The 21,148-nt window shown below is 37.1% G+C and overlaps 1 protein-coding gene across 1 annotated transcript in view; it reads right to left on the bottom strand.

The window, feature by feature from the left end:
* Window positions 1–8,541, bottom strand: part of LOC131879223 (uncharacterized) — a 12,365-nt gene extending 3,824 nt beyond the window's left edge. Inside the window, exons 1-10 of the mRNA XM_059225482.1 lie at window positions 8,353–8,541; window positions 8,164–8,274; window positions 8,078–8,099; window positions 6,520–6,576; window positions 5,938–6,008; window positions 5,753–5,868; window positions 5,486–5,690; window positions 4,631–4,716; window positions 2,960–3,105; window positions 662–758 (exon numbers count right to left, since the gene is read on the bottom strand). Of these exons, the coding sequence (XP_059081465.1) occupies window positions 662–758; window positions 2,960–3,105; window positions 4,631–4,716; window positions 5,486–5,690; window positions 5,753–5,868; window positions 5,938–6,008; window positions 6,520–6,576; window positions 8,078–8,099; window positions 8,164–8,263 (900 nt within the window). The 5' untranslated portion in view covers window positions 8,264–8,274; window positions 8,353–8,541. The remainder of the gene's footprint in view (window positions 1–661; window positions 759–2,959; window positions 3,106–4,630; window positions 4,717–5,485; window positions 5,691–5,752; window positions 5,869–5,937; window positions 6,009–6,519; window positions 6,577–8,077; window positions 8,100–8,163; window positions 8,275–8,352) is intronic.
* Between the last annotated feature and the right edge of the window lie 12,607 nt (window positions 8,542–21,148).

Below are 21,148 nucleotides of genomic sequence, written 5' to 3'. Positions count from 1 at the left end.
TTAGTCCCAATACGAGGGCTCTCTCATTCCTGTGACTATCCTACTGAAACATCTTTGGACTTGTTCGACCCTTTGCAAACTTGCTGAACTCATTGCCGCCTAAATGGGTGAAACATATTCAAGCTGTGCCTTAACAATCGACTTGTACAGAGTTAGTATCGTGACACTATCTCTGGACTTAAACGTGCAATATATCCAACCACATGTTAGAAAAGTTTTACCCACCTTCAACCGGATGTGCTTATTGAACCTTCCATGATTTTGGAGGACTACGCCTAAATCTTTCACAGATGAGACTTGCTCAATATCTTAACCTCCATCATCTATTTGAACGATTTGGACTATTTGGAATTGGACGAGACAGACTTGGCTAGAGCGCATCAAAAACTGCGAAGAAAACGGTTGATATAAAAGGTGTTAGGTGCTCAACAACTATATGTGTCTAAAATGATTTAGAGTTGTGTGTATGAAAACATTTCACGTGGGTGAATTTCACTCTGAGCTCAAATGTAATTAAATGCAATTGCAGTTACATGAAAATTTCATTGCAATTACAATTACAACACATGTCTGTCAAAGTCTAAAAAAGCTTAAGTACAAATTTGGTATGTCGTCAACCTATGCCGTTCGCATTTTTTGAAGAAACATTTTCAGAACTTACGGAGGTGAATCCAGTTGTCATTCCAGCTTCACCAGAAACGCTGAAGTCAGTCTTCTCGATTTGAAAATAGCAGGTCTGGCAGTTGCCGCGTTCTTGTCTATGGGAAAAAGGAGGTATCAGATGGAAGATGTTCAAAGGTTAGAAGTCTCACACCGTTTTGATTTAATATAAATTATGATTAGGATGTGCGTGTGTTTGTTCAGGGACTCATAAGAGAGGAAACGACACAGCTTTCCTTGGGCCGCCACCAGCTCTAGTATTAATAAAACAAGATGGCCCATACAACAAAGTACACTTGGGTGTTTTTCAATAAATATTGATCTCTTTCAAACCCAACTCTATTCACATACCAAACGTTTCTCAATTAGCTTTAAAAGTCAAAACAATAAATGAAATAACCATGAGCTTCAAATTAATCAATAACAATCAAATTGTCTTTAAAACAGTAAAATATTGCTCAAAACTTGCTCCAAAACATTCATGAAAAATATGAACCAAAATTATTTGATCAATTGATGAGGAACTAACACTGACAAATAACAAAATTATTGTACGAAAGAGGCAATAAAAGTGCATGTACATAAATATTAACATATTAGCATGTCTTGGATGGACAATTGATAATTTTGTTTTAATCCATCCATTTGACAAAAGAAACATCAGGCATTGGTGAAAAACGGATCATTCTTTGAGTAGAGTTTAAACATCTACTTATTAGGAGGTTTACATTAAAGGCAGGGATTACTTAAGGGGCACAGGGTAATAACAAAGTCCACCACAATAGATTTCATTTTGAATTTTGGACTCTTTTCAATTTAGTTTTTAGCAAAGCATCCAATAAATTCAGAAAAAGGTATCATTTTTGTTAAATTATAATCATTTCACGATTATAAAGCATTCAAATGAGTTTAGAAGCAATATGTAGCTCAGAGCTACAATATAGCTACTTTTAATTTTGATGGCCATTCCCACAGTGAGAACCATAGTTTCATAACTAATTTACCAAATTACTTGAAACTTGGTCAAGGTGTTTCTTAAACAATTTTCTTCGAATAATATTATTGAAAAAAATATTGACTAATTGTATTTAGAGCAAATTCTTTCTTTATCAAGAACACCCAATAAGCATTTTTCAGTAATTTTACTTGAAGACCTGCTAGACGTCATTTTAAGCATTTTTAAATGGTTTGTGAGAAGCACATTAGGTTTTTAGGCAGGTTTATTAGACTAAAGCTGACTTCTGGATACCTTTGCGTTTTTTTATTTTTTGCCATCTACGATTAAAATATTAAGTTTTGAAATAGATTTTTCCGATTTCTTTTAAAAGAATAAGAATGATGAAATTAATTGTAGGCAATGTGACTTCTGTTACCCATTTCATGCTTTAACTGATTGTAAATATATTTTCCTTTTCGCCTAACTGGATTAGTTTTCTTGTTGCAAGTCGTTCATTTAACCATTTAAGCTTACGTTTCTCCACTTTTTAAAAATGCGCTGCTGTTTATACCATAATTTTTCAAATAAATGGCAAAAGTATTGAGTAAAGAGAAGTTAAAGCCGGCTCAACATGGTTGATGTATTTTTTAAACACTGGTACTTTGCTATGTTCTATAAAATTTCACATTCACGCAAGCTGTTTCTATTCAAAATACCTAATAATGTTTCTTTGGTAAGCTAACGTTCCTTAAATTTCAACCCCTGGCAGGTTGCCACACTTAAACTAAGGAATAAGACTTGCTGATATCTATGTGTACGGTAAAGTGCAAATAAAGAAAACTTACTTATCCTCTTTTAATATTTTTATTTTTCATTTTTGCTTAGTGTGATTTTTTCCTCTTTTTTAATAGAAGCATATTCAAAATGATCAAAGAGAAAATTGATCTAAAGTAGAGCTAAACACACTTGCATTTTTTCTCCTTTGTTACAACTTAAACTGCAATTATTGTAAATTTTTATTGCATTATTGGGACAGCTCTGATCATTCGGAGCGGTTAAAAATCAACTGATGTGCACATTTGATTTGGCCAATGAAGCAGAAAGCCCCGTTGCAATAATTTCATAGATTGTCCTACATGAACTCTTACGAGAATAAAGTTGAAAATAACCATCATAGATAAACTGGTTGTGCTTTAGTAAAACATAATCTTAATCGACTATTTTACGATTGTATTTCCCTCGGATTTCATCGCACCTCAAGTGGATGAACTCTGTATGTGATTCAGAGAGTAATGTTATGATTAGCAGTTACTTAAAAAGGGATTCTGTTGGTCTATAAGCCTTATCATTTGTCACACTTACCTGACACAAATCTTTTGCTCTTGATTGGCCAAATGAGCACCACCATCAAAGTTGTAATTTTTAATTGTGCCTGAATTGGAGCCAAAGTGGTACTGAGTGCATCCCTGTGGAGCCAAATTGTCAAAGTCACAAGCATATTGGGTAATCTGTGAAAGAAAAAGAAATATTGTTTTCAGATTCCGATTTTGGCACATCCCTATTGCTACTTAAATACTCGGGGCCTCTCTTCGTCGTACCTTCGCGAGTTCTTTTACCTTAAGCCAGATGAGTAATTGTTTACGCAACCATTAATCGTAAATAATTTTATAGCGCAACCTCATTTGCTGTGTTCACAAGTGTTATGTATTTTTTCTTTTGAAATATGATAAAACATACGCTAAATATGCTCCCTTTGGAGTAATCGGCATATTTGCCAAATATTATGGGCATTCTGAATCAAAATATATGAAACTAAGTGTTTGCTCAAATGCCAAGAGATCTAGACATGGTTTTCTTTGTCAAGGAGACAAAAGGAACAGCTTTTGCGAAAAACGCACGCTTAAAACTAGCTCAGATAAGTGTCTAGAATAACTTAAGGTCCATTAAAATGCATCATCGTCAAAAACGTATCAATCAGTTTAAACGTACCCTTAAACGTACGTAAAATTTGATAAACTTCCATTTAGCAGATGCTTATTTATTACAACTTGAAAGTTGCCTTTTACACCTTAAAAGATTGAAAAGTGGTGTTTTCGAGTTATTTCCAAGGCATATGAAAAATATACAAGGCAATAACACGACAAAAAGTAACATTTTTCCATTTTCTTTCAGATTTCTGTTAAAAATGTCACTTAAAACTTACAACACATGTAAAATTGCCTTTCATTTGAGTTAAGTGCCAAAAGCTACACTATTCTATCATGTTCCTAAAGCATTTGAATGATACATGTGACAGTTTAATTTTCAACTTTGTCACTTTTTGCAAAAAATAATTTCTTGGTACTAGTGATGTTTTTATTCAATGTTGACGCATTGCAAACTAATTTCGGGTTTCTCTACCTGCTTCAGAAAAGTGAAATATTTCCATTTATAATTTAGGCATAAAAAAGGATATTATATTTCTTGGCATTTGCAATTTGTAGTCAAATTTGATGCAAATGCAATCTTAGACCTTATCGTTTGCTCAAAGGGGCACCCCCACGTGGTTTCGTGAACGCAAATTTTGAAGTGCGACAGTACGAAATTTTACCTTGACGCATTTCAAAATGAGCGTTCACGAAACTATCTGATACTCTCATTAGGTGCAACTGGGTAGAAATCGCATCTCAAAATATACACTCACGAAACCACGTGGGGGTACCCCATTGATTTAGATAAAGTGGTAGTTGGAAACGCAACTAAAATTACTCCCACCACCAATTAAATACGTTTTTAAAACAACATGTCTTTGTAGGTTTTTAAATGGATTAATGTACTATTCTGAGGTATTTTCCGAGATGGTATTTTTCAAAGGTTGTTCATTTGTTTCAATAACAACGAAAATCGTTAGTAAATGTCTTGGCATTTGCGCAATCTTTTTTATCAGTGTTGTGGGTACCACGGTTACAAAGCTTTGTGACCATAGAGGCTCAATGTGCGTTTTAAGTTTGTAGAAATTGCCAGTTTGTTCTACCTAATCTATTTCGAACTTACCTTGATAGACCATTGTCGACTCACGGAAGATGAAGCACCCAATTGGAAGGCTAGTTCATTGCAGTTTTCATTGGCATCCACGTACACTGAAGATAGCAATAGGGCAGGGCTTGTAATGGTTTTTTTGTGATCACGAGTTGAAGATTGTTATAAAGTTTGAGGGTGGTGATTTGACAAAGGTCAAATGAAAATAATGAAATGGTGAAACTTGAAAAAAATGCCATATTGTTGTCACGAAAATGTCGAAGAAAAATTTATAACTCTTGGATTGGATAAATTACGGGCTTTTCTAACCGCTGCAAGGAATTCAATCACCAACACTATGAGAATGAAAGGTTAAAATTCGTATACTTTTTAACTTTAATGTTTGTATCATATTTGGTCCACGAGCGAATTTGAGACTTTCTTTATTGCAATACTTGGAATCAGGACTCTTTTTTAATTGATAGGGATGTTACGGTAAACAACTAATTATCTTCTGAAACCAAGTGCTACTGCCTAGGGCGTTTTTGCTCATTGTGTGATTTTGGTTCTTGCTTGATTTCAAACATATGTTGGCTGTTATCGGTTATCATCTTAGTCTAGCTCAACTACAGCTCCCTTTTTTGCTGAGTTTCCCCAAACATGTAAAAGGGGAGTTTAATTTTATATGATTGTTAACAACCTCTGGCTGGGATTTTATGTTTCATCTGATCATGCTTCACGAAATTGGCCAAACGGCTATAGATGCTCTAAAATATGACAAGCAAAATAGGCGGAAAAAGATGACCAAAAAGGAGTAAAAAACATTGAAATACAAAAATGGTTTTAACCATCTTCAAAGTCTGGTCATAAAAGTAAATTCTCTTTTCTTACTGTGGGTCCCAGTGTTAGTTCCACAAATGGTGGGTGGGGAGGAACTTCCTGGATTCGTCACTGAGAATCGATCTGTTAAACACTGAGTCGCTAAATTCACCTCTTTGGCACCAGCTCCGGCAACAATGCCATTTGTAGCTTTTCCAGTTGAAGAAGAGAGTGTGACCGGTCCCGAAATCACAAAGGAATTAAAATCCAGACGGAGCTGAAAGAAAACGTTTGCTTTGTTAGACTGAAAGTCATCGAGAATATATGAGCTAAACTGACCTGGCAGATGTTCTCATCACACTTGCAAATTTTCAACCGACAAGCTCCAATTGGAACACTGGAAGACTCAAAGTACGTGCAATTCTCGCTAGAGGTTTGTCCACACGTAGCCGAAACTTAAATAGACACCGAAACTATTAGATCAAAAATTGCTGCTTCAAATCTCAAATGCAAAGTGAACCTACATGTACAGCAAACTCCATATCCAGATGCGCATGTTCCAGCGGCAACGCCGTTTTTCTGAGTGCATTCCGCCCTAAAAAAGAAGAAGCAATATCGTCAATGAATTCCGTTTTACAGGGAGACTCTCTTTAGGCAAACTTTAATTCAATTTAACCTTCAAGCCATGCAGCAATGAAACACAACTTTGGAAAAGCAATTTTGGCAAGTACCTAACCAAAAAGAGGAAGCAAAGTATTCCAGCAAGTAGCAAGTTCCTTAAGTCGGAGCGTGTCTGAATTCGAATGCAAAGGTCCTGAATTCGTCTCAGTGTTAATAGGAACCCTAGTGATGACAGAAACATGGCAGAAGGTAAATGCAAAGAGACCATGAATGTTTTGACTCCTGGGGAAGATGGAAGGTTGTTTGACTGAACAATGCAATGGGAATTGCTTAATGATCTTTACTTTTTGACCAACCTCGCTCTCAGCAGTCTGAGATCCGCCTTAAAGGCGCAAATGGGAAGAGAAGACTAGCCACCCACAATTAAATTCGAATGTCTTGACCTATATTTCACAGATTGGCATAAAAAAGCAATCAACACTCACTCGGTGTAACATGTGCCATTTCTGTTCCCCGTTCCAGGGCAAGGACCATTGGAGAATCTATAAGAAATATTACACGGATTAGAGAGGTTCACAAAAACATTTTTTCCTAAAGAAACTACTGCCTGAAGAGAATAATCAACGTTGTCATAACAAGACTAATAGATAGAAAAACAAACAAAACAGAGTGTATAACCATCAAATTCAAACACAAATGTTCTTTATCTTTCATGAAAATCGATTTGTCTTGCAAAAGATAAAAAAATGGAAATGAAACTTTTAATTTCGAACTAGAGTAATTTATCTTTTTTAAAAAAAAATGTCACCATGAAAAAAGCATGCAGTGATTTTGAACCTAGTGATAATCAAGGTGTTTTTTAGTTGAAAAATGTGTTGGAAATACTATTTGAACTTTTTGTCAATATTTCTGCATACAATCTTTTTTCCACTTGCCAGCCGAGCTTTGATTTCAAACCACCAAACAAAAATATTCAAAAAACTTTCACAAAAAGAAAATAATTGTGAAATGCCCATAGAGATGTCATATATATAGAAGCTCAGCCTCGAGGCTTGCCCAAAGTGTGTTCCTACATGTCATGCTAAGTGGTGTCAAGGAATAAATTTGCAAAATTGACCTAAAATTTGAATAAAACTTTAAAAAATATGTAAACGTTTCAAACGTAAGCAGCATTTGATGATTATTATCTAAAATGATTTACAAATACGTTAAACCAACCCATATGGAACTTTGAAATCTTGGTTATGTACCTAATTCAATATCAAAAGAACAAGACAGCAGAGCTCTAGAATCATTACTTAAATTCTGCTTTTTCAGCTCTTTTTGTCTCTTTGGCATTCAGCTTGGAACAAAGCGATAGTCCATGGTGAACGGGTGGGACTTCAATATCAAACAATTTCATACAAGACGTTCCGCACCAAAATTTATACCATAAAAGAGCAAAATAAACATAAATGCGGTCAATAACGGTAAATTGTGCAAATGCTTAAAAGTGATACTCAAGTGACAAAAACGCATTATACATTTTGCCCCACGACAATGACCTTGGTTGCCAAGGCAAATTCATTTCACGCTCGTACCGTTCCTCTTTGGAACTTCATTCCTTTGGATGTATGAAATTCCCCCAATCCATTAATGGGATGTCAAATTAGTAAAAAAGATGTTGAAACATATCCCATAAGAAAGGTTTTCTGCTATACTGCATATATCTCGGCTAAGGCTATTAATTTTCTTTTGCAAAATATTTTTAGCTTATCTTATTGATGGTGTTTAATGAGTTCATTTCAGACTGAAATACCTCAAAGTTTACAATGAATGAGATAAGATAGATTTTTAACCCAGTTGACTTTTTCGATAGGATGAGAAGTATGTTTGGTGTCTCTGTATGACGTCAAAAAAATCCTCAAAAGTCTTAAGAGCACAATTTCAATACACTTGAACAGCATAACAAACACCTCGAACAAGTAAAATTCTTTCTTTGGGTCTTTGTTCTGATCCCTTAACAATAAACCCAAAATCTGAGACAAATTGAAAATCACTTACTGAATAACGTTGAAGAGACTCACTGAAACATGGAAACATTATTGTTTGTTCCAAAAATGTAAAACAAAATTTTTCTTTCAACTCACGGGCCTTTCCACTCCGCGCAGACGTAATATTAGAGCCCTCAGCAAAAAAACAAGTGGCAGCAACCAGAACCAATGGCAGCATTTGGCCTTTGGGGATCATGCCTAATTATCCTAAACAAATAGAAACTTCAGTAAGATAGCAAAATATTTAAAAAAGTAAGGAATAATGGTATGAGATTCAACAAATACTTAGCAGGGAGATGTGACGGTTGAAAAAACTCTTTTGTATCTGAAGTACTTGATAAGTTGTTGACTCTCAGAGGGAGCAAATTGAACTGCAGGTAGACAAAGCGACGAGCTGGCATGTAAAAATGAAACAGAAACCAACCACCAATAACTGAACCAACTTAGCGCTGGGCTTAACGGCAGTCAGTCGAAAAAAAACTACAGATAAAGGATGGACACCGGAAATCAAAAATGTTTTAGAATTCATTGCGACTTAGGGGGACTTTTCACTAGGATGGAAAACCGTGATTGAATTCAGTTTCAGGATTGAAGTTGGAGTAGTGCTAGGGCGAGTTCGGCAAATGAATTGAGTCCAGCAGAGGCATTCAGTCCTTCACCCTACTCACTCGAACAAAAAGACTCATACACCAAATACTCTCCCCAGGAATAGTTCTACTTCAATCTTCAAACCCGATTCCATCTCGGTTTTCCATCCTATTGTAAAGTCGCCCTTTCTAGAATCTCCAGCAATATAAGTACAAATATAGATAAAGAGGAAACTTGACCCCCTCAAAACATAAACACGGGTTACTTATGAAGGCATTGATTAAGCTGATCATATTTTAGAAATTGAGGACTTTCATTCATTTTGCCATGGTTCCACCTTGACGCCATTAAACATTTTGGCACTTCAATGGATTGTAAGAAAATACATTTGTAATCCAATCTGTTCCCTTTAAGTTATGATAAAGGCAATTAGCAGTAGATCATTAAGTGGTCACTTCTTTGCTATTTTTCTGCCTAAAAGTCAAGATATTTCAAAAGCTTAACTACCCCACGGACTTCTAGAAATATGGACTGCGAACGAGCTTCCCGCCCAATCGGCCTGCCATTCTGAGCCACTTTTCGAATTAATTTCGTAACAAAATGAGAAACTTAGATCTCCTTAATTAACGGCAGCTCAAATTTTATACCATTTATATGTAAAGTCGATCGTTTCAAAGTTATGTTGTCAAAAGCTTATGTAGCTGACCAAGAGCAGGCCGAAAATTCAAATTTTATGTACTGTTTACTTCATAACTTTGAACATGTCTCCTGAATTCCCTAAACCTAGGTTTGGGCTCAAACTTGGCTGACTTCATCTATTCAACAAGATCTTGTGGTCGTATCAAGCGCTAATTTGGAATAAGATGAGCGGTTTAGGAGATAGGATATTTTTGCTTCCGTTCGCAGTCCATATCTCTAGAAGTCCGTGACTTCCCCCACTATTCTTTTTACCCTGTAATTGGGTGTGTCGTACAGAGGGGATCAAATAAGTAATCACGGGAGGTTACGATTAGGGATGCCAATTTACATTGTATGTGGCCTGTGGCATGACCAGCGGAATGTTGGAAACCCGTTAGTTAGTCACAAAAAGTAACCCTGATTCTTCTTCGATCAAACCAGGGTTGCCTTTTTGGTCAAACCTAACATTTCACTGCTTTGACTTTCCTAGCTTTCTAGCAATCCTGATTTCAAAAATTTAGTTGATCCCATCACTAGTGTATCAATAGGCTTGTTGCCCAACAATCTCAAGTCAATGCTCATGAATAGAGGATCAAAGTATGCACTATACGTCTTTGGTCTTACAACAGGGTTGCTTGTATGCTAAGCATATTCGATGTTTTTTTGTAGATATTTCTAGGCATATTTTGATTTTGGAAACTTTTAAAAAAGTGCCTCGTTATTTCTACGACAAATTGAGCCATTGTAGGTGAGTGGCTGACGACGCAGTGCAACAAGCAAGGCTAAAAACCTTCTCCCCAAATGCTGTGGGTTTAATTTCTGCCGTTTAAAGATCATTTTTTAGAGAGAAAATGTGGCTAGCACAGTTTCATAGTGAGAGAGAAGTCCCCAGTTTGATTCTCCTCCCCAACTTTTCGAAACAAGACTTCTTAGTCCCAGTAGCACCAAACAGACAATGGACAATGACATTACCAATAGGAAGATGTGATTGTCGGCTTTGTTTGCCAATAAGGTTCACACCTGACAGTGTCAACAAAAATCAATGGGCTTGTGACCGTACTAGGCTGTCGACAATTTGCTAACTTGATTTTCTGCACACATGTCCAATCAACATAACTGTTGCTGAAAGTACAATCAAACTCTTATGTAATAAACTTAGAGTTTGCTTAAGTAAATCAAAGGACAATATTGTGATAAAATGGAATTCATCCTTTTTGCTGTTTTCAAAACAATTCTTACCGCCCTCAGTCATTACCAGGGCACGGAAATGAGATTTCTTTTTGAGGGCCAAATAATCACTGAATTATTTCTTTTAAAAGCACCAAATCATTTATTTTTACAAGAAAAAAAATTCTCAAACACAAAGATAAAAGCCTGTTTGAAAGCAGAAAAGACCCATAAAAACAACATTAAACTAGTTTTGAAAAAGTTTGCATCAATTACCAAAAGTTTCAATATATTTTATTATTTCAAAATCTTTGAGATCAAAAGGCCTTGAAGTTGTCTCGTGGTTTGGACACCCGAATTAGTACCAGAAACCATGCAAGTTTCTGGATTAAATTTGGTTCCTCGGGTGCTTTGTTTTAGCTATCTCTCAGGGTGAAGAGACTTGGGCTCAAATTCAACCATTTTTATATTTGCCATTTTGTGTATAAAGTATTGAGGTCCTACTTGCCTTCTTAGGATAAGCTTGCGCTTTTGCCAAAATAGGTAAGAAGGAATAATGTGAAAATAAGAGAACAACTACTATCTTGTAACAAACCAAGAAGACTGGGACAATGCAGTATGCAGTATTTAAAGGGATGTAAAAGGCATCTTGTACAATGCATCGTTAAAAAGGTCCATGAGCTTTTTCCTGTACCATAATTCAGAATCAATTGGCGTGAATGTCAAGGTTTACACTTTTAAGCCCTCGAATACTTTTGAATCATGCTAAGGTGTCCGAAAGGCAATATTTTTAAGTTAAATCAAGTTTATACTATTTTAGCTCTATTGACTCTTTTCTTCAAAATGATGGTCTTGTTGCTACACATTATTTAGGTATCCTAAACGACCTGAAGGATGAAACAATGAATCTTATTTGATATTCCACGAAACTGTATGTCTTGTGTTATATTCCCCCAGAAACTGAAAAAAAAACACGTTTGACCTGTACATTAGTGTCTTCCATAGCCTCGCAATCTTGATATAATTTTAAAAACCATTCATTGCATTTTTCCTTGACAATGATTCTAATTTTCATGACTCGTTTAATCAGCAACATCGTTAAATGTCCAAAAGAATTGCAACCTTCTCTAACCTTTCTCAAAGTCATTTTCAAGTTTTCGCAACTTAATTTGGCTGATTTTTATAACCTAAAACAAAAAAATATTGGACGAAAATCGTCAACCATTTTCCGACCCCCACTCATGAGCCATGACAAGAGACGGCCAGAATATGTATTACTCCATTATACCCTAAAACTGGGTTATCTGCATATCAGGCATGTTTCAAATTTTGTTTGCATATTTTTATACAAATTTTGACATTGGGCAAAGTCCCAAAATATCTCCTTATTTTTGCTACAAGTTGAGACAGTAGAGGTGAATGGATGAAAATACAGCGCAGAAGTAAGGCAATTTGCGTTGTTGGAAGTTCACATTTGAAGGAAGATGTGGCTAGAACAGTTGAATTGTGATGGATAGATCCACTGTTTGACTCCTCTCCTCAATCAAGCTCAAGCCTTATCAGCACACAAAAACTCTAACTGACACTGGACAATGATATGGCCAATTAGGAAGTTGGCAAATGTGATGGCTGCGTTTGCCGACAAGGCTCACCGTGGAAAGTGTCACCAAAAATTGATGGGTTTGTGTCCATTATAAGCTCTTGGCAATTTGCTAGTTTGATTGACAACTCACATGTCGAATGAACTTGACAGAAGCAATCAAATAATATTGGAATGTTGAAGAGTAGTGGGCTTAATAGTTCGAACTAGCCTGGATTCTCGAAGGCTTGAAGGTGCTCTCATTCGCACATTAAGCCTCTACGGTCGTTAGAAATTACCCTAAATTCTGGGTTGGGACAAAGCTCATGGATGCCCTTGAAGACGTACAGTATCAGATACATTTCGTACCTTCTCTGAACACTGTACAGTCTGTTTAGTCTCTCCCAATATGAGAGCTCTCTCATTCTTGTGATGTTCCTAGTGAAACATCTTTGGACTTGCTCGACCTTTTGCAAACCTGCTGAACTCATTGGAGCTCAAATGGGTGAAGCATATGTTCATATTCAAGATGTGGTTGAACAATCGACTTGTACAGAGTTAGCATCGTGATGCTGTCTCTGTACTTAAACGTGCGATAAATCCAACTAAAAGCTTTGAAAAGCTTTGCCCACCTTCAACTGGATATGCTCATCGAACTTTCCATTATTTTGGAGGATTACACCTAAATCTTGTTTTGTACTTTTTGTTGGATTTATTTTCATTGTCGGGATGGCGTTGTTGGTGTTTCAACCATCTTCATATTTCCTTCAGAAATGTTTTGAAAATAGCCATTTTTTGGCCCCTTGTCATGTTACGTTTGCAGCTGGAAATGTTTCGAAAATTTTCTCCCTTTGCTTGAATTGGATGAGTTAGATTCACCCAGAGCGTATAAAACAATAAAAAATGGTCAGAAAAAGAGGTTTTGTGTGATGAACGACGATGCATATCTGGGAGTGATTTAAAAGTCTGTGGGCGAAAACTTGTCATGTGAGTTATAATACAATTGAAATTTGTCATTGAAAAAACTTTTTCCGTTTTGGCATTAATAAAGCCTCGGGTATGGCTTCCTTTGTATCAAAATAAAATTCTTGGCACGATTTTTCGAATCCGTCCCCCTATAAGAAGTTCTGTTGGGGCGCAATCGCACATTCGTCATATCTCGTCGACCGAAGAAAAGTTTTTATTCTTTGTTCAGACCATCTCGAAACTCCTGCGGTAAGTTTTAACGACTCCCGAGGCAAGTAGGTTCATAAGTTAAAGGATAAGTTAAAGAATCCAGTAACAGGATTGAACTCAGACGTGGACAAAATTATGAATAGAACAGGAAACGTCCATAGAAGCAGCCGTTGATAAATTAGTTTCTGTTTTGAGGAAGTTTGCTCCAATCTAGTAATACCTGGTTGTGTTCCGAAAGGTGGGGCAGGACATAAATTCCAAAATATAGGTTGCAAATTAGCAAAAAGGCTTAGGACCAGTTCGAATCCAATAATTCTGGCTGGTCTCTAAAAAAATTGTAAGTAAGGTTAAGGCATCTATCGAAAATGACCAGTTACAACTTGAGAGTAAGATAGTTCAGGAAGTCAGGTCGAATCCGAAGGCTTTTTTCTCTTATGGGAACTCAAAAAAAAACATGAAACACCTTGTGCATTCTACATTCTCGATCAACCGTACATTGAAGGACTAGCTCGGTCTGCCAACTCATATTCGTTGGCAGACCAAAGATTGTATAAAGATTGAAAGATAATAAATGGACGAATTATCACCTTTCGTTGTAATCGTACTGAGGGATTATATTCCCTGTGGCGGTTAGAAAGCCCGTAAAAAAAACAAGCCCAAAAAAGAAGAAAAAGAAGAACTGCTGGGAATTTCAATTCCAGCAACGTTAAGGAAGCCCGCAAAAAGGATGCACTCCTCTTCCATTCGTACAAATTAAAATGGAAAAACTATTTTAATATGCCTCCTTTTCTTTCCACAGGTTTTGTGAAAACAAGATATGCCATCTGTTTCAGAATTTGAATAACATGCTGGATTCTTGGGCACAGTCTTACCCCTCTCATCACCGTGATCAAAAGTCCAATCGAATTTTGAAAGAAGTACTCGAATCAATTTCAACACGTACACGTACTCGTAGAATCAAAAGGAGCACTACTAATATTCCTATCTCTGTCTCTAAAAGTTCTTAGGAGTTGTTTTGATATTCTTGTCAACCTTTGATATGTTTTTTTTTCAACCACCTAGTCAGTCGTCTCACTGGTTGCCAATGTTAGGAACGAGATAAGTGAATCAATATTCCATGCAATCTAAAGCGTGCTCTTCCTTTACGACACTGCAAGCGTTAAGATCTCTGTAGCACATAATCAAATGTTACAATAAACATCCGGTTTTTTGAATGATAGTTTCGGCATATATTATTTAATACTTCAGACGATATGAATTCAACACATTGCCCTTCCATTCCTCTCCAGGTTCATTTAGCTGCATTTGAATGTTTCTTTAAAATAAGGATTGGCAACAGAGTATCAGGTGCCTTAATTCTCAAAGACGTCGGCGTCGGTAGGTGCATTGTTAACTCCTTGTTTTTGGGGCTTTGGTTCATGAAAACCTACATTGTCGACTCAAAGTTAATGCCGACCTCTTCTTGGCTTCCGGTTAGGATTTCAATAATCATTTAAATGGTCTCTTAACATAACCACGACGATTCAACTCTTACCACCCGTCTTATCTGTTGATAAAACGTGGTGAGAACTTCAGTTGCATGAAAATAAAATAAGTGTTAATCTGTGACTTGGCTTTCAACTCCATGCCGTGCAAAAGACCATTAGAATTGAAGTTGTGCAAAAAACAGCCATTTTGCAACTGTTGTTCTTGCCAATTCACGAAATTGCTTAAACGTCTCGCCCGGCCAAGTTTAGCGCTAGTTCAATTCCGTCAAATCAGCTCGGTTCAAAGAATGAGGGAGAAATGTTGCTAATAATGTCTAGTCAACAAAGAGAACGTCTGTCGAACATTGAAGCAACCACAACCTATGCTTGTTTTGGCCAGCTTGACGGAGTCTGGTAGAATCTTAATGCCATGGGAAAATCTACTTTGTGGTAAACAAAGTCGTAAATTCAAGAGCACTTTTGCCTTTTGCAAAAGTCATAACAAATAATGAACGTCGAAGTTTTTTTACTACTACAAGCCTCCGTGTTTATTACCACATGGATTAGCTCAGACAGGTTGTCTTCGGTTTAATGGTTATATTTTGAAATATTTTGGCGAGTTGAGAACCACATCCCTGAAGCTGAACTCGAAAAGAAAACATCAGAAACAGTCGTCGAGCCGTTTTACTATGTGGTTGGTAAGCCATTTCAATCTCAATGAGACTGATGAATGTACACCGTGACCGTAAAGTTCTTGCCCCTTGATGAATCAGAAAGCCTGGCGAACAGTCTGAGAAAAAAAATCATTTAGCGTCAAGTTGAATCACTTTTCAATTCAACAACCTTTTTCATTTTACTCTGGTATAGACGCAACTATTTAAGAACTGAAAGATATTTAGCTTGGACCCAGACCATACTTATTAAAGTTGCTTCTCAAGGTGTTTGGTGGAAGAGGCCGGTCCCATCGAACTAACCCCCATTTTAATGACTCTCTGTCAATTCTCGATGGAATAAGGTCAAATAAATCAATTACCAGGCCACCACTGTTTCCTCCAAAAGTGATGAAAATTCGTTTCCAAAGAGTTTTTGGTACTTTTGATTGTTTGAGATGGAGCACCATCTTGCATGAAAATTACTGTTGAAGTTAAGGGGTGAAGTATTTTTGGGTTAATGGGCCTGTGGTGAACTTCTTCTTCATGGCAGGGAGGGCTACTTTAGACAAAATCTCATCTTGGTAGTTTAGTTGGCCATTTAATTGTTGTTGGTCGGAATGAAATGCAAATCAAACGCCTCGCCCATCCCATGAACTTTCGAGGGTGCTTCACCACTGGAGAACACAAGACGTTTCCCGATTTTTTTGAGTCCAAAGATGGTCGGTTGCACATTGAGGTTAGAGGAGGGAATAATTGGAAAGGGCCCTCTTCTGACCACATTATACATTTTTATTTGTCTTTGATGAAGGTTAACTTGGCCTTTTTCATTGTTTCAGGAAGGAGGGGCTTTGTTTGATGCTTATAGGCACGACCGCCCAAGTGATGTTTCAAATGAACCCCCTTGGGGCTCCCTATCCACCGATAATCCTTTTTTGATTAGCCTGGTATAGACAGTTTTCAGGTGCTTTGTAAGCTCCTTTCCATGACCAGGTTTAGCACCACTCCTGTCACAACCTTGGGATGACCGGAATGAGGTTTGTCTTGGAGGCTTTCTTTTATGAGCCCAGTGGCAAGCCCACCAAAGTTAACAATTCGCAATGAGATCCCCAAGGTCTTAGAAATAGCTTATTGAGTCATTCCAGCCTCAATCATACCAACCAAACGTCCACCAAGGGCGTCTTTGGTACCATGCGGCATTTCATTTTTTCCAGAGAAGCGATACTTCAGCAGTTAATACACCTTGGCCGAAATAGCTACTGTACCTTTGTGTCAATTGAAATTTCCCTCTTCAATGTTGAAAAAATCTAGCACGTGCCTTTGGTTACTCAAATATATGCTTCATTCTCAGAAGCAATGCATATGAAGCGAGAAATATAAAATGCCGCTAGACTTCAATGGTGCGAGAATTTTACGGTCACAGTGTAGTTTTTGCTGTGTCTGTCTGCAAAGCAATTCGTGAGACCAGAACCTGGAAATTGGAAAATGTGTTTATGGCCACTTTTCTCCAACAACAACTATTTTAGACCATATTGAGGATGTTTCTAGTTTTTAAAAGGAAAACTAAGAGGATATCTCTTGATGCGCATGTTACGAAAGCAGATTCAGCCATTTTACAGATAAATGTTTAGATCGAACATCGTATATTATATGTAGAGGTCACTCAAGCACACTTGTGTGAAAAGGAGCATTGCACAATACGAATGACATCCAAATCAAACCAAAAACACACAACACACACATTTTCACTTCGTGAGAGTATGCTTTTCAAAAATCTTGGTTATTGCTAAGCAAATCCCACATTACTTCTCCACGACATTAATTTACAGACATCGAACATACATATCATGAACTTTGCTCTTTTGCTTTTTGATACACCAACTTAAGTAAAAATGACCTGTGAACAAAGGCATCGATCGACCTTCTACATAAGTTTTGCGAATGTTGAAGCGTAAGAACAAAGTAAAAAAATAAAACATAAACAAAGATTGGGCAAGTAGCAAATAAGGAAAGCTTCTAAGAGTGGCGGTTAAAAAAATCAGACTGCATAAATAATGTCATGCTAAAATATTTTGTTTTTATTCCTTTCCATAATCAGATTCTTACAAGAATAAATGGTAGAGATGTTCGGGGGCATGTTTTTAAACTCACCTAAGTTCACAAAATGTGACCAGGTATATTTTGAGCCTCCCCACAATTGAAAAATGTATAAATCATCTTTTATATGATATGAAGTATCTGAAGTTTTGATAAATGTTCTGTCTCAGAATATTCCATGGAAGATTGACATCAAAGTCAATTTTTGAAAGTCATTGATTAGGAATAATAAGAAATTAGACAAGAATAAGAAAAACGAGGGAGGTGCAGCCTCAAAATGGGCAGGTATCAAAATGGGCAGGCACCAAAATGTGCTTTAATATAAAAGTAAAAATAGCTTTTAAAGAAAGGGCGTGAATCAAAAATAGCAAGAGTTTCGCTTTTGATTAATCTCAGCTATTTGATGATTTGTAAATTATTTTGTAGGTGTAAACTCAAGAGTTACTGAGTTCAAAGTACTTTTAGTAAGCTGCTTTGGTGCTAAACGGTGTCGTTTATTTTAATAACTTGTCTTCTTTTTTGTTGGGTAATTTTCTGATGTTCGAAGCCGTGGTCATGGTAGATGGGTTTTCTTTTTTTTCATTTAAGAGATACAAGGGCCAAGATAAGCATGATTGGTAAGTAAAAGTGGAGGTCTTATTCCCAAAACAAGACCATAGCAAACGAGACTTGCATCAATATAAGAACAAGAACCTTCGAAGGATCCCCAAAATTTCATTAGAATCATTGAAAGTGAAGTTTTAATTTTCATTCTTGAGCAAGCCTGTGTGTCACAAGTAACAAGTGATATATTGATTTAATAATAGGTGAAGAGGAGGAGAACCCTTCAGCGAAATCCTAGAGCATGTAGCCAGGCAAAAAAAAACCCGCAAACCTCGGCTTTGGCTGGCGAGTGCAAAGACGTGCGATGTCTTCAACACTGTTCAAATTATTTCAACTATTGAGCATTTGTAATAAAATAAAGTCACCAGGTAAGGGTGAGAACACCTAATAGAATGAGAATATTTTCAAAAAGATAATTAAGAGGCTCTAATCAAATGAATGACAGAAACATGCACCAGTTGGTTGCGAATACTCATTTAATTGAGATGGATTTTTTTTTTGTTTACGCTCATAACTTAGTAGTTTCACGCAAGGTATAACTTTTGATTGAGTGTTTACTCACATCACAAGAATTCAAGTAGCATGTTTTTTTTGTTCTAAAAGCGCAAGGCCATACGGTATTGGAAAAACACCAAATTTGGCAAAGAGGGACTGGGATAAAAAAAACTCACACACCAGGGATTAATACGTAAGATTTCAGGGTTGTTTCAGCAGTACATAAACGCCCGCACGCTAATTGGGTTGACCCTTAATCCATTGGCTATTCGCAACATTAATTAGTAGTAATGTGTCATGAACTTGTGAATTGGCGCAAACCAACTGGCAACTGACTTTAATTTGGCCAGAACAGTTTATATGCACAAGACTGTTTTGAGGTTGGATGAGGATGAGTAACATACTCAACCAAATCATACCAGTTAGGCCAAAAAATTCTCATTTTTTTTTTAATTTTCAAAAAGTTAGATGAATTTCGAAAGAAAGGGAAAGTGAACCCTTATAAGTTAAGAATTACAATTTCATTCCATTTCTGAATGGCAAATATGCAATCTCCCTAATTCCAAATTCTGTAGCCCTAATCCAAATAGTCCGCTTCAAAAGTATAATATGACTACCCGTCTCGTTTCATATTGTTGTTGTTGTTGTTCATTATTTATTGTTTCAAGCCACTCAAAAACACAATGTGTTTGACAAAGTATTGGCACAAAAGAGGAAATAGAAAGAAGAAATGAAGGATAGGGTCGAGATAATCAAAGTGGGAGAAGTGGCAAGTTATAGCATACACCAAAATTCAAGTTTACCCTCCAAAAAAGGGGTACAGCTCCGAACGCTTTAAATGTCACACATATACAAGGAAGTATTACCCATTGACAAATTAAATACATCAAATGCTCTTGTTAACAATCAAGTTCTTGAACGCAGAATGAGTTTTCGATAGCCGAATCACGAGGGGTAGAACGTTCCAATGATCCACCACCAGAATAAAGAAGGGCTTGCAGACCTCTTGTTACAAAACGCACATTGTGGTCTTAGGCCTCTATTGCATCCTACTCCTCTATAGAGGAGTTCAAAAATACAGAAAGAAGAGGAGGTTTGGGGAGACAAAGAGGAGGTTTTAAGTGAATGTTTACGCGGGATTTTCTTTATAAGAAGAGAGGTATTCTTTTTCAGAAACTGATTCCAAGAAAGGAGGAGGTTTTACAACCAAAGAGGATTATGCAGACCTCAGAGGAGGAAAAGATAATTTCAGAGTTCACAAAAATTAAGAAAAGAGGAGAAAAGAGGAGCTGCATGAGACCTGCGGTCCTGATGGATACGTCACTGACCAAGAGGATGACACCATTCACAGAATAGAGATTCCTGACAAGAATTTGCTCATTGGATATCTTAAAGAAATTAACCAAATCAGCTCCAATTCTTCTCCGCTCTAACGATGGAAGACCCCAAAGATGTAGGCGATCTAAATAACTCAGCCCCACTCTTTCTGTTGCCAGCCTCGTCATTTATCTTTGCACAGATTCAAGGAGATTAATAAAGTACTGCAACCCGGGGGACCCCACACAAGAGGCGTAATCAAAAATTGGACGCACATATGTGCTACATAGTAATCGAAGCACGCAAAGGCGTCGCGAAGTGAAGAAGCGCTCTCTACCACCATTGGCTATCTTGGCGCAATGGGTCGCGAAGGATAATATCATTGCGTGCTTGAGAAGCAACCCAGGTATGGGGAAGTTTAGGCAAGCTCTGGCAGGTTCGATTGTTTGCTGGTACCAGTGTCAGTGATGCAAATTTGGGGCTTCAAACACGTTTTTGAGAAGCTGACCCTTCTTTCACATTGCTATATGAGTGAAGGTCAGCTTCGTTAAAACCGGTTTGAAACGCCAATTTTGCATCACTGGCATTGGCAGGCAAGTTTGTTTGCTGGTACCAGCCCTTGCCTAAATGTCCGAACAGACTGTTAATTAGCTTCGATAATAGATCTGGAAGTGTCTCAATCACTTCGACCACAAGGGTAGCGTTTGTATCCGCAGGGCTAGCCTTTTGGCGGCAATCTCGTTTCATATGATTCAGACTTTTATCTGCAGAACACTTGCGAACTGGGTCACGATGGTAAATCCTAATTCTAATATTACCAATTGTAATAAAATCAGGGATCTCAGGCTTTAGTTTTACCCATACTCGACGATTGCAATTGAGCAGATTCATATGCATTCGCTGACGACACGGAGTTAGTTTCTGGAAGGAATGGCCAAGATTCCACTAGCCTGGCAAAAGACCTAGGTAGAATCTACTGTTGGGTTACTAAGAGTAATATGGCTTTGAATGGAATGAAATTCCGCTCAATGACCTCCGGGTCAACTCCTTTGAATACTTCACTCGTAGATAATGGAGGAAAAGATACTGAGCAGGTCACATCTATGAAAGATCTAGGTGTAGTCCTCCAAAATAATGGAAAGTTCGATGAGCATATCCAGTTGAAGGTGGGTAAAGCTTTTCAAATGTGTGGTTGGATATATCGCACGTTTAAGTCCAGAGATAGCATCACGATGCTAACTCTGTACAAGTCGATTGTCCAGCCA

This window comes from Tigriopus californicus, chromosome 4 (assembly GCF_007210705.1).
Source record: "Tigriopus californicus strain San Diego chromosome 4, Tcal_SD_v2.1, whole genome shotgun sequence".
Taxonomy (NCBI): Eukaryota; Metazoa; Arthropoda; class Copepoda; order Harpacticoida; family Harpacticidae; genus Tigriopus; species Tigriopus californicus.
This window is presented reverse-complemented; position numbering and strand designations above follow the sequence as displayed.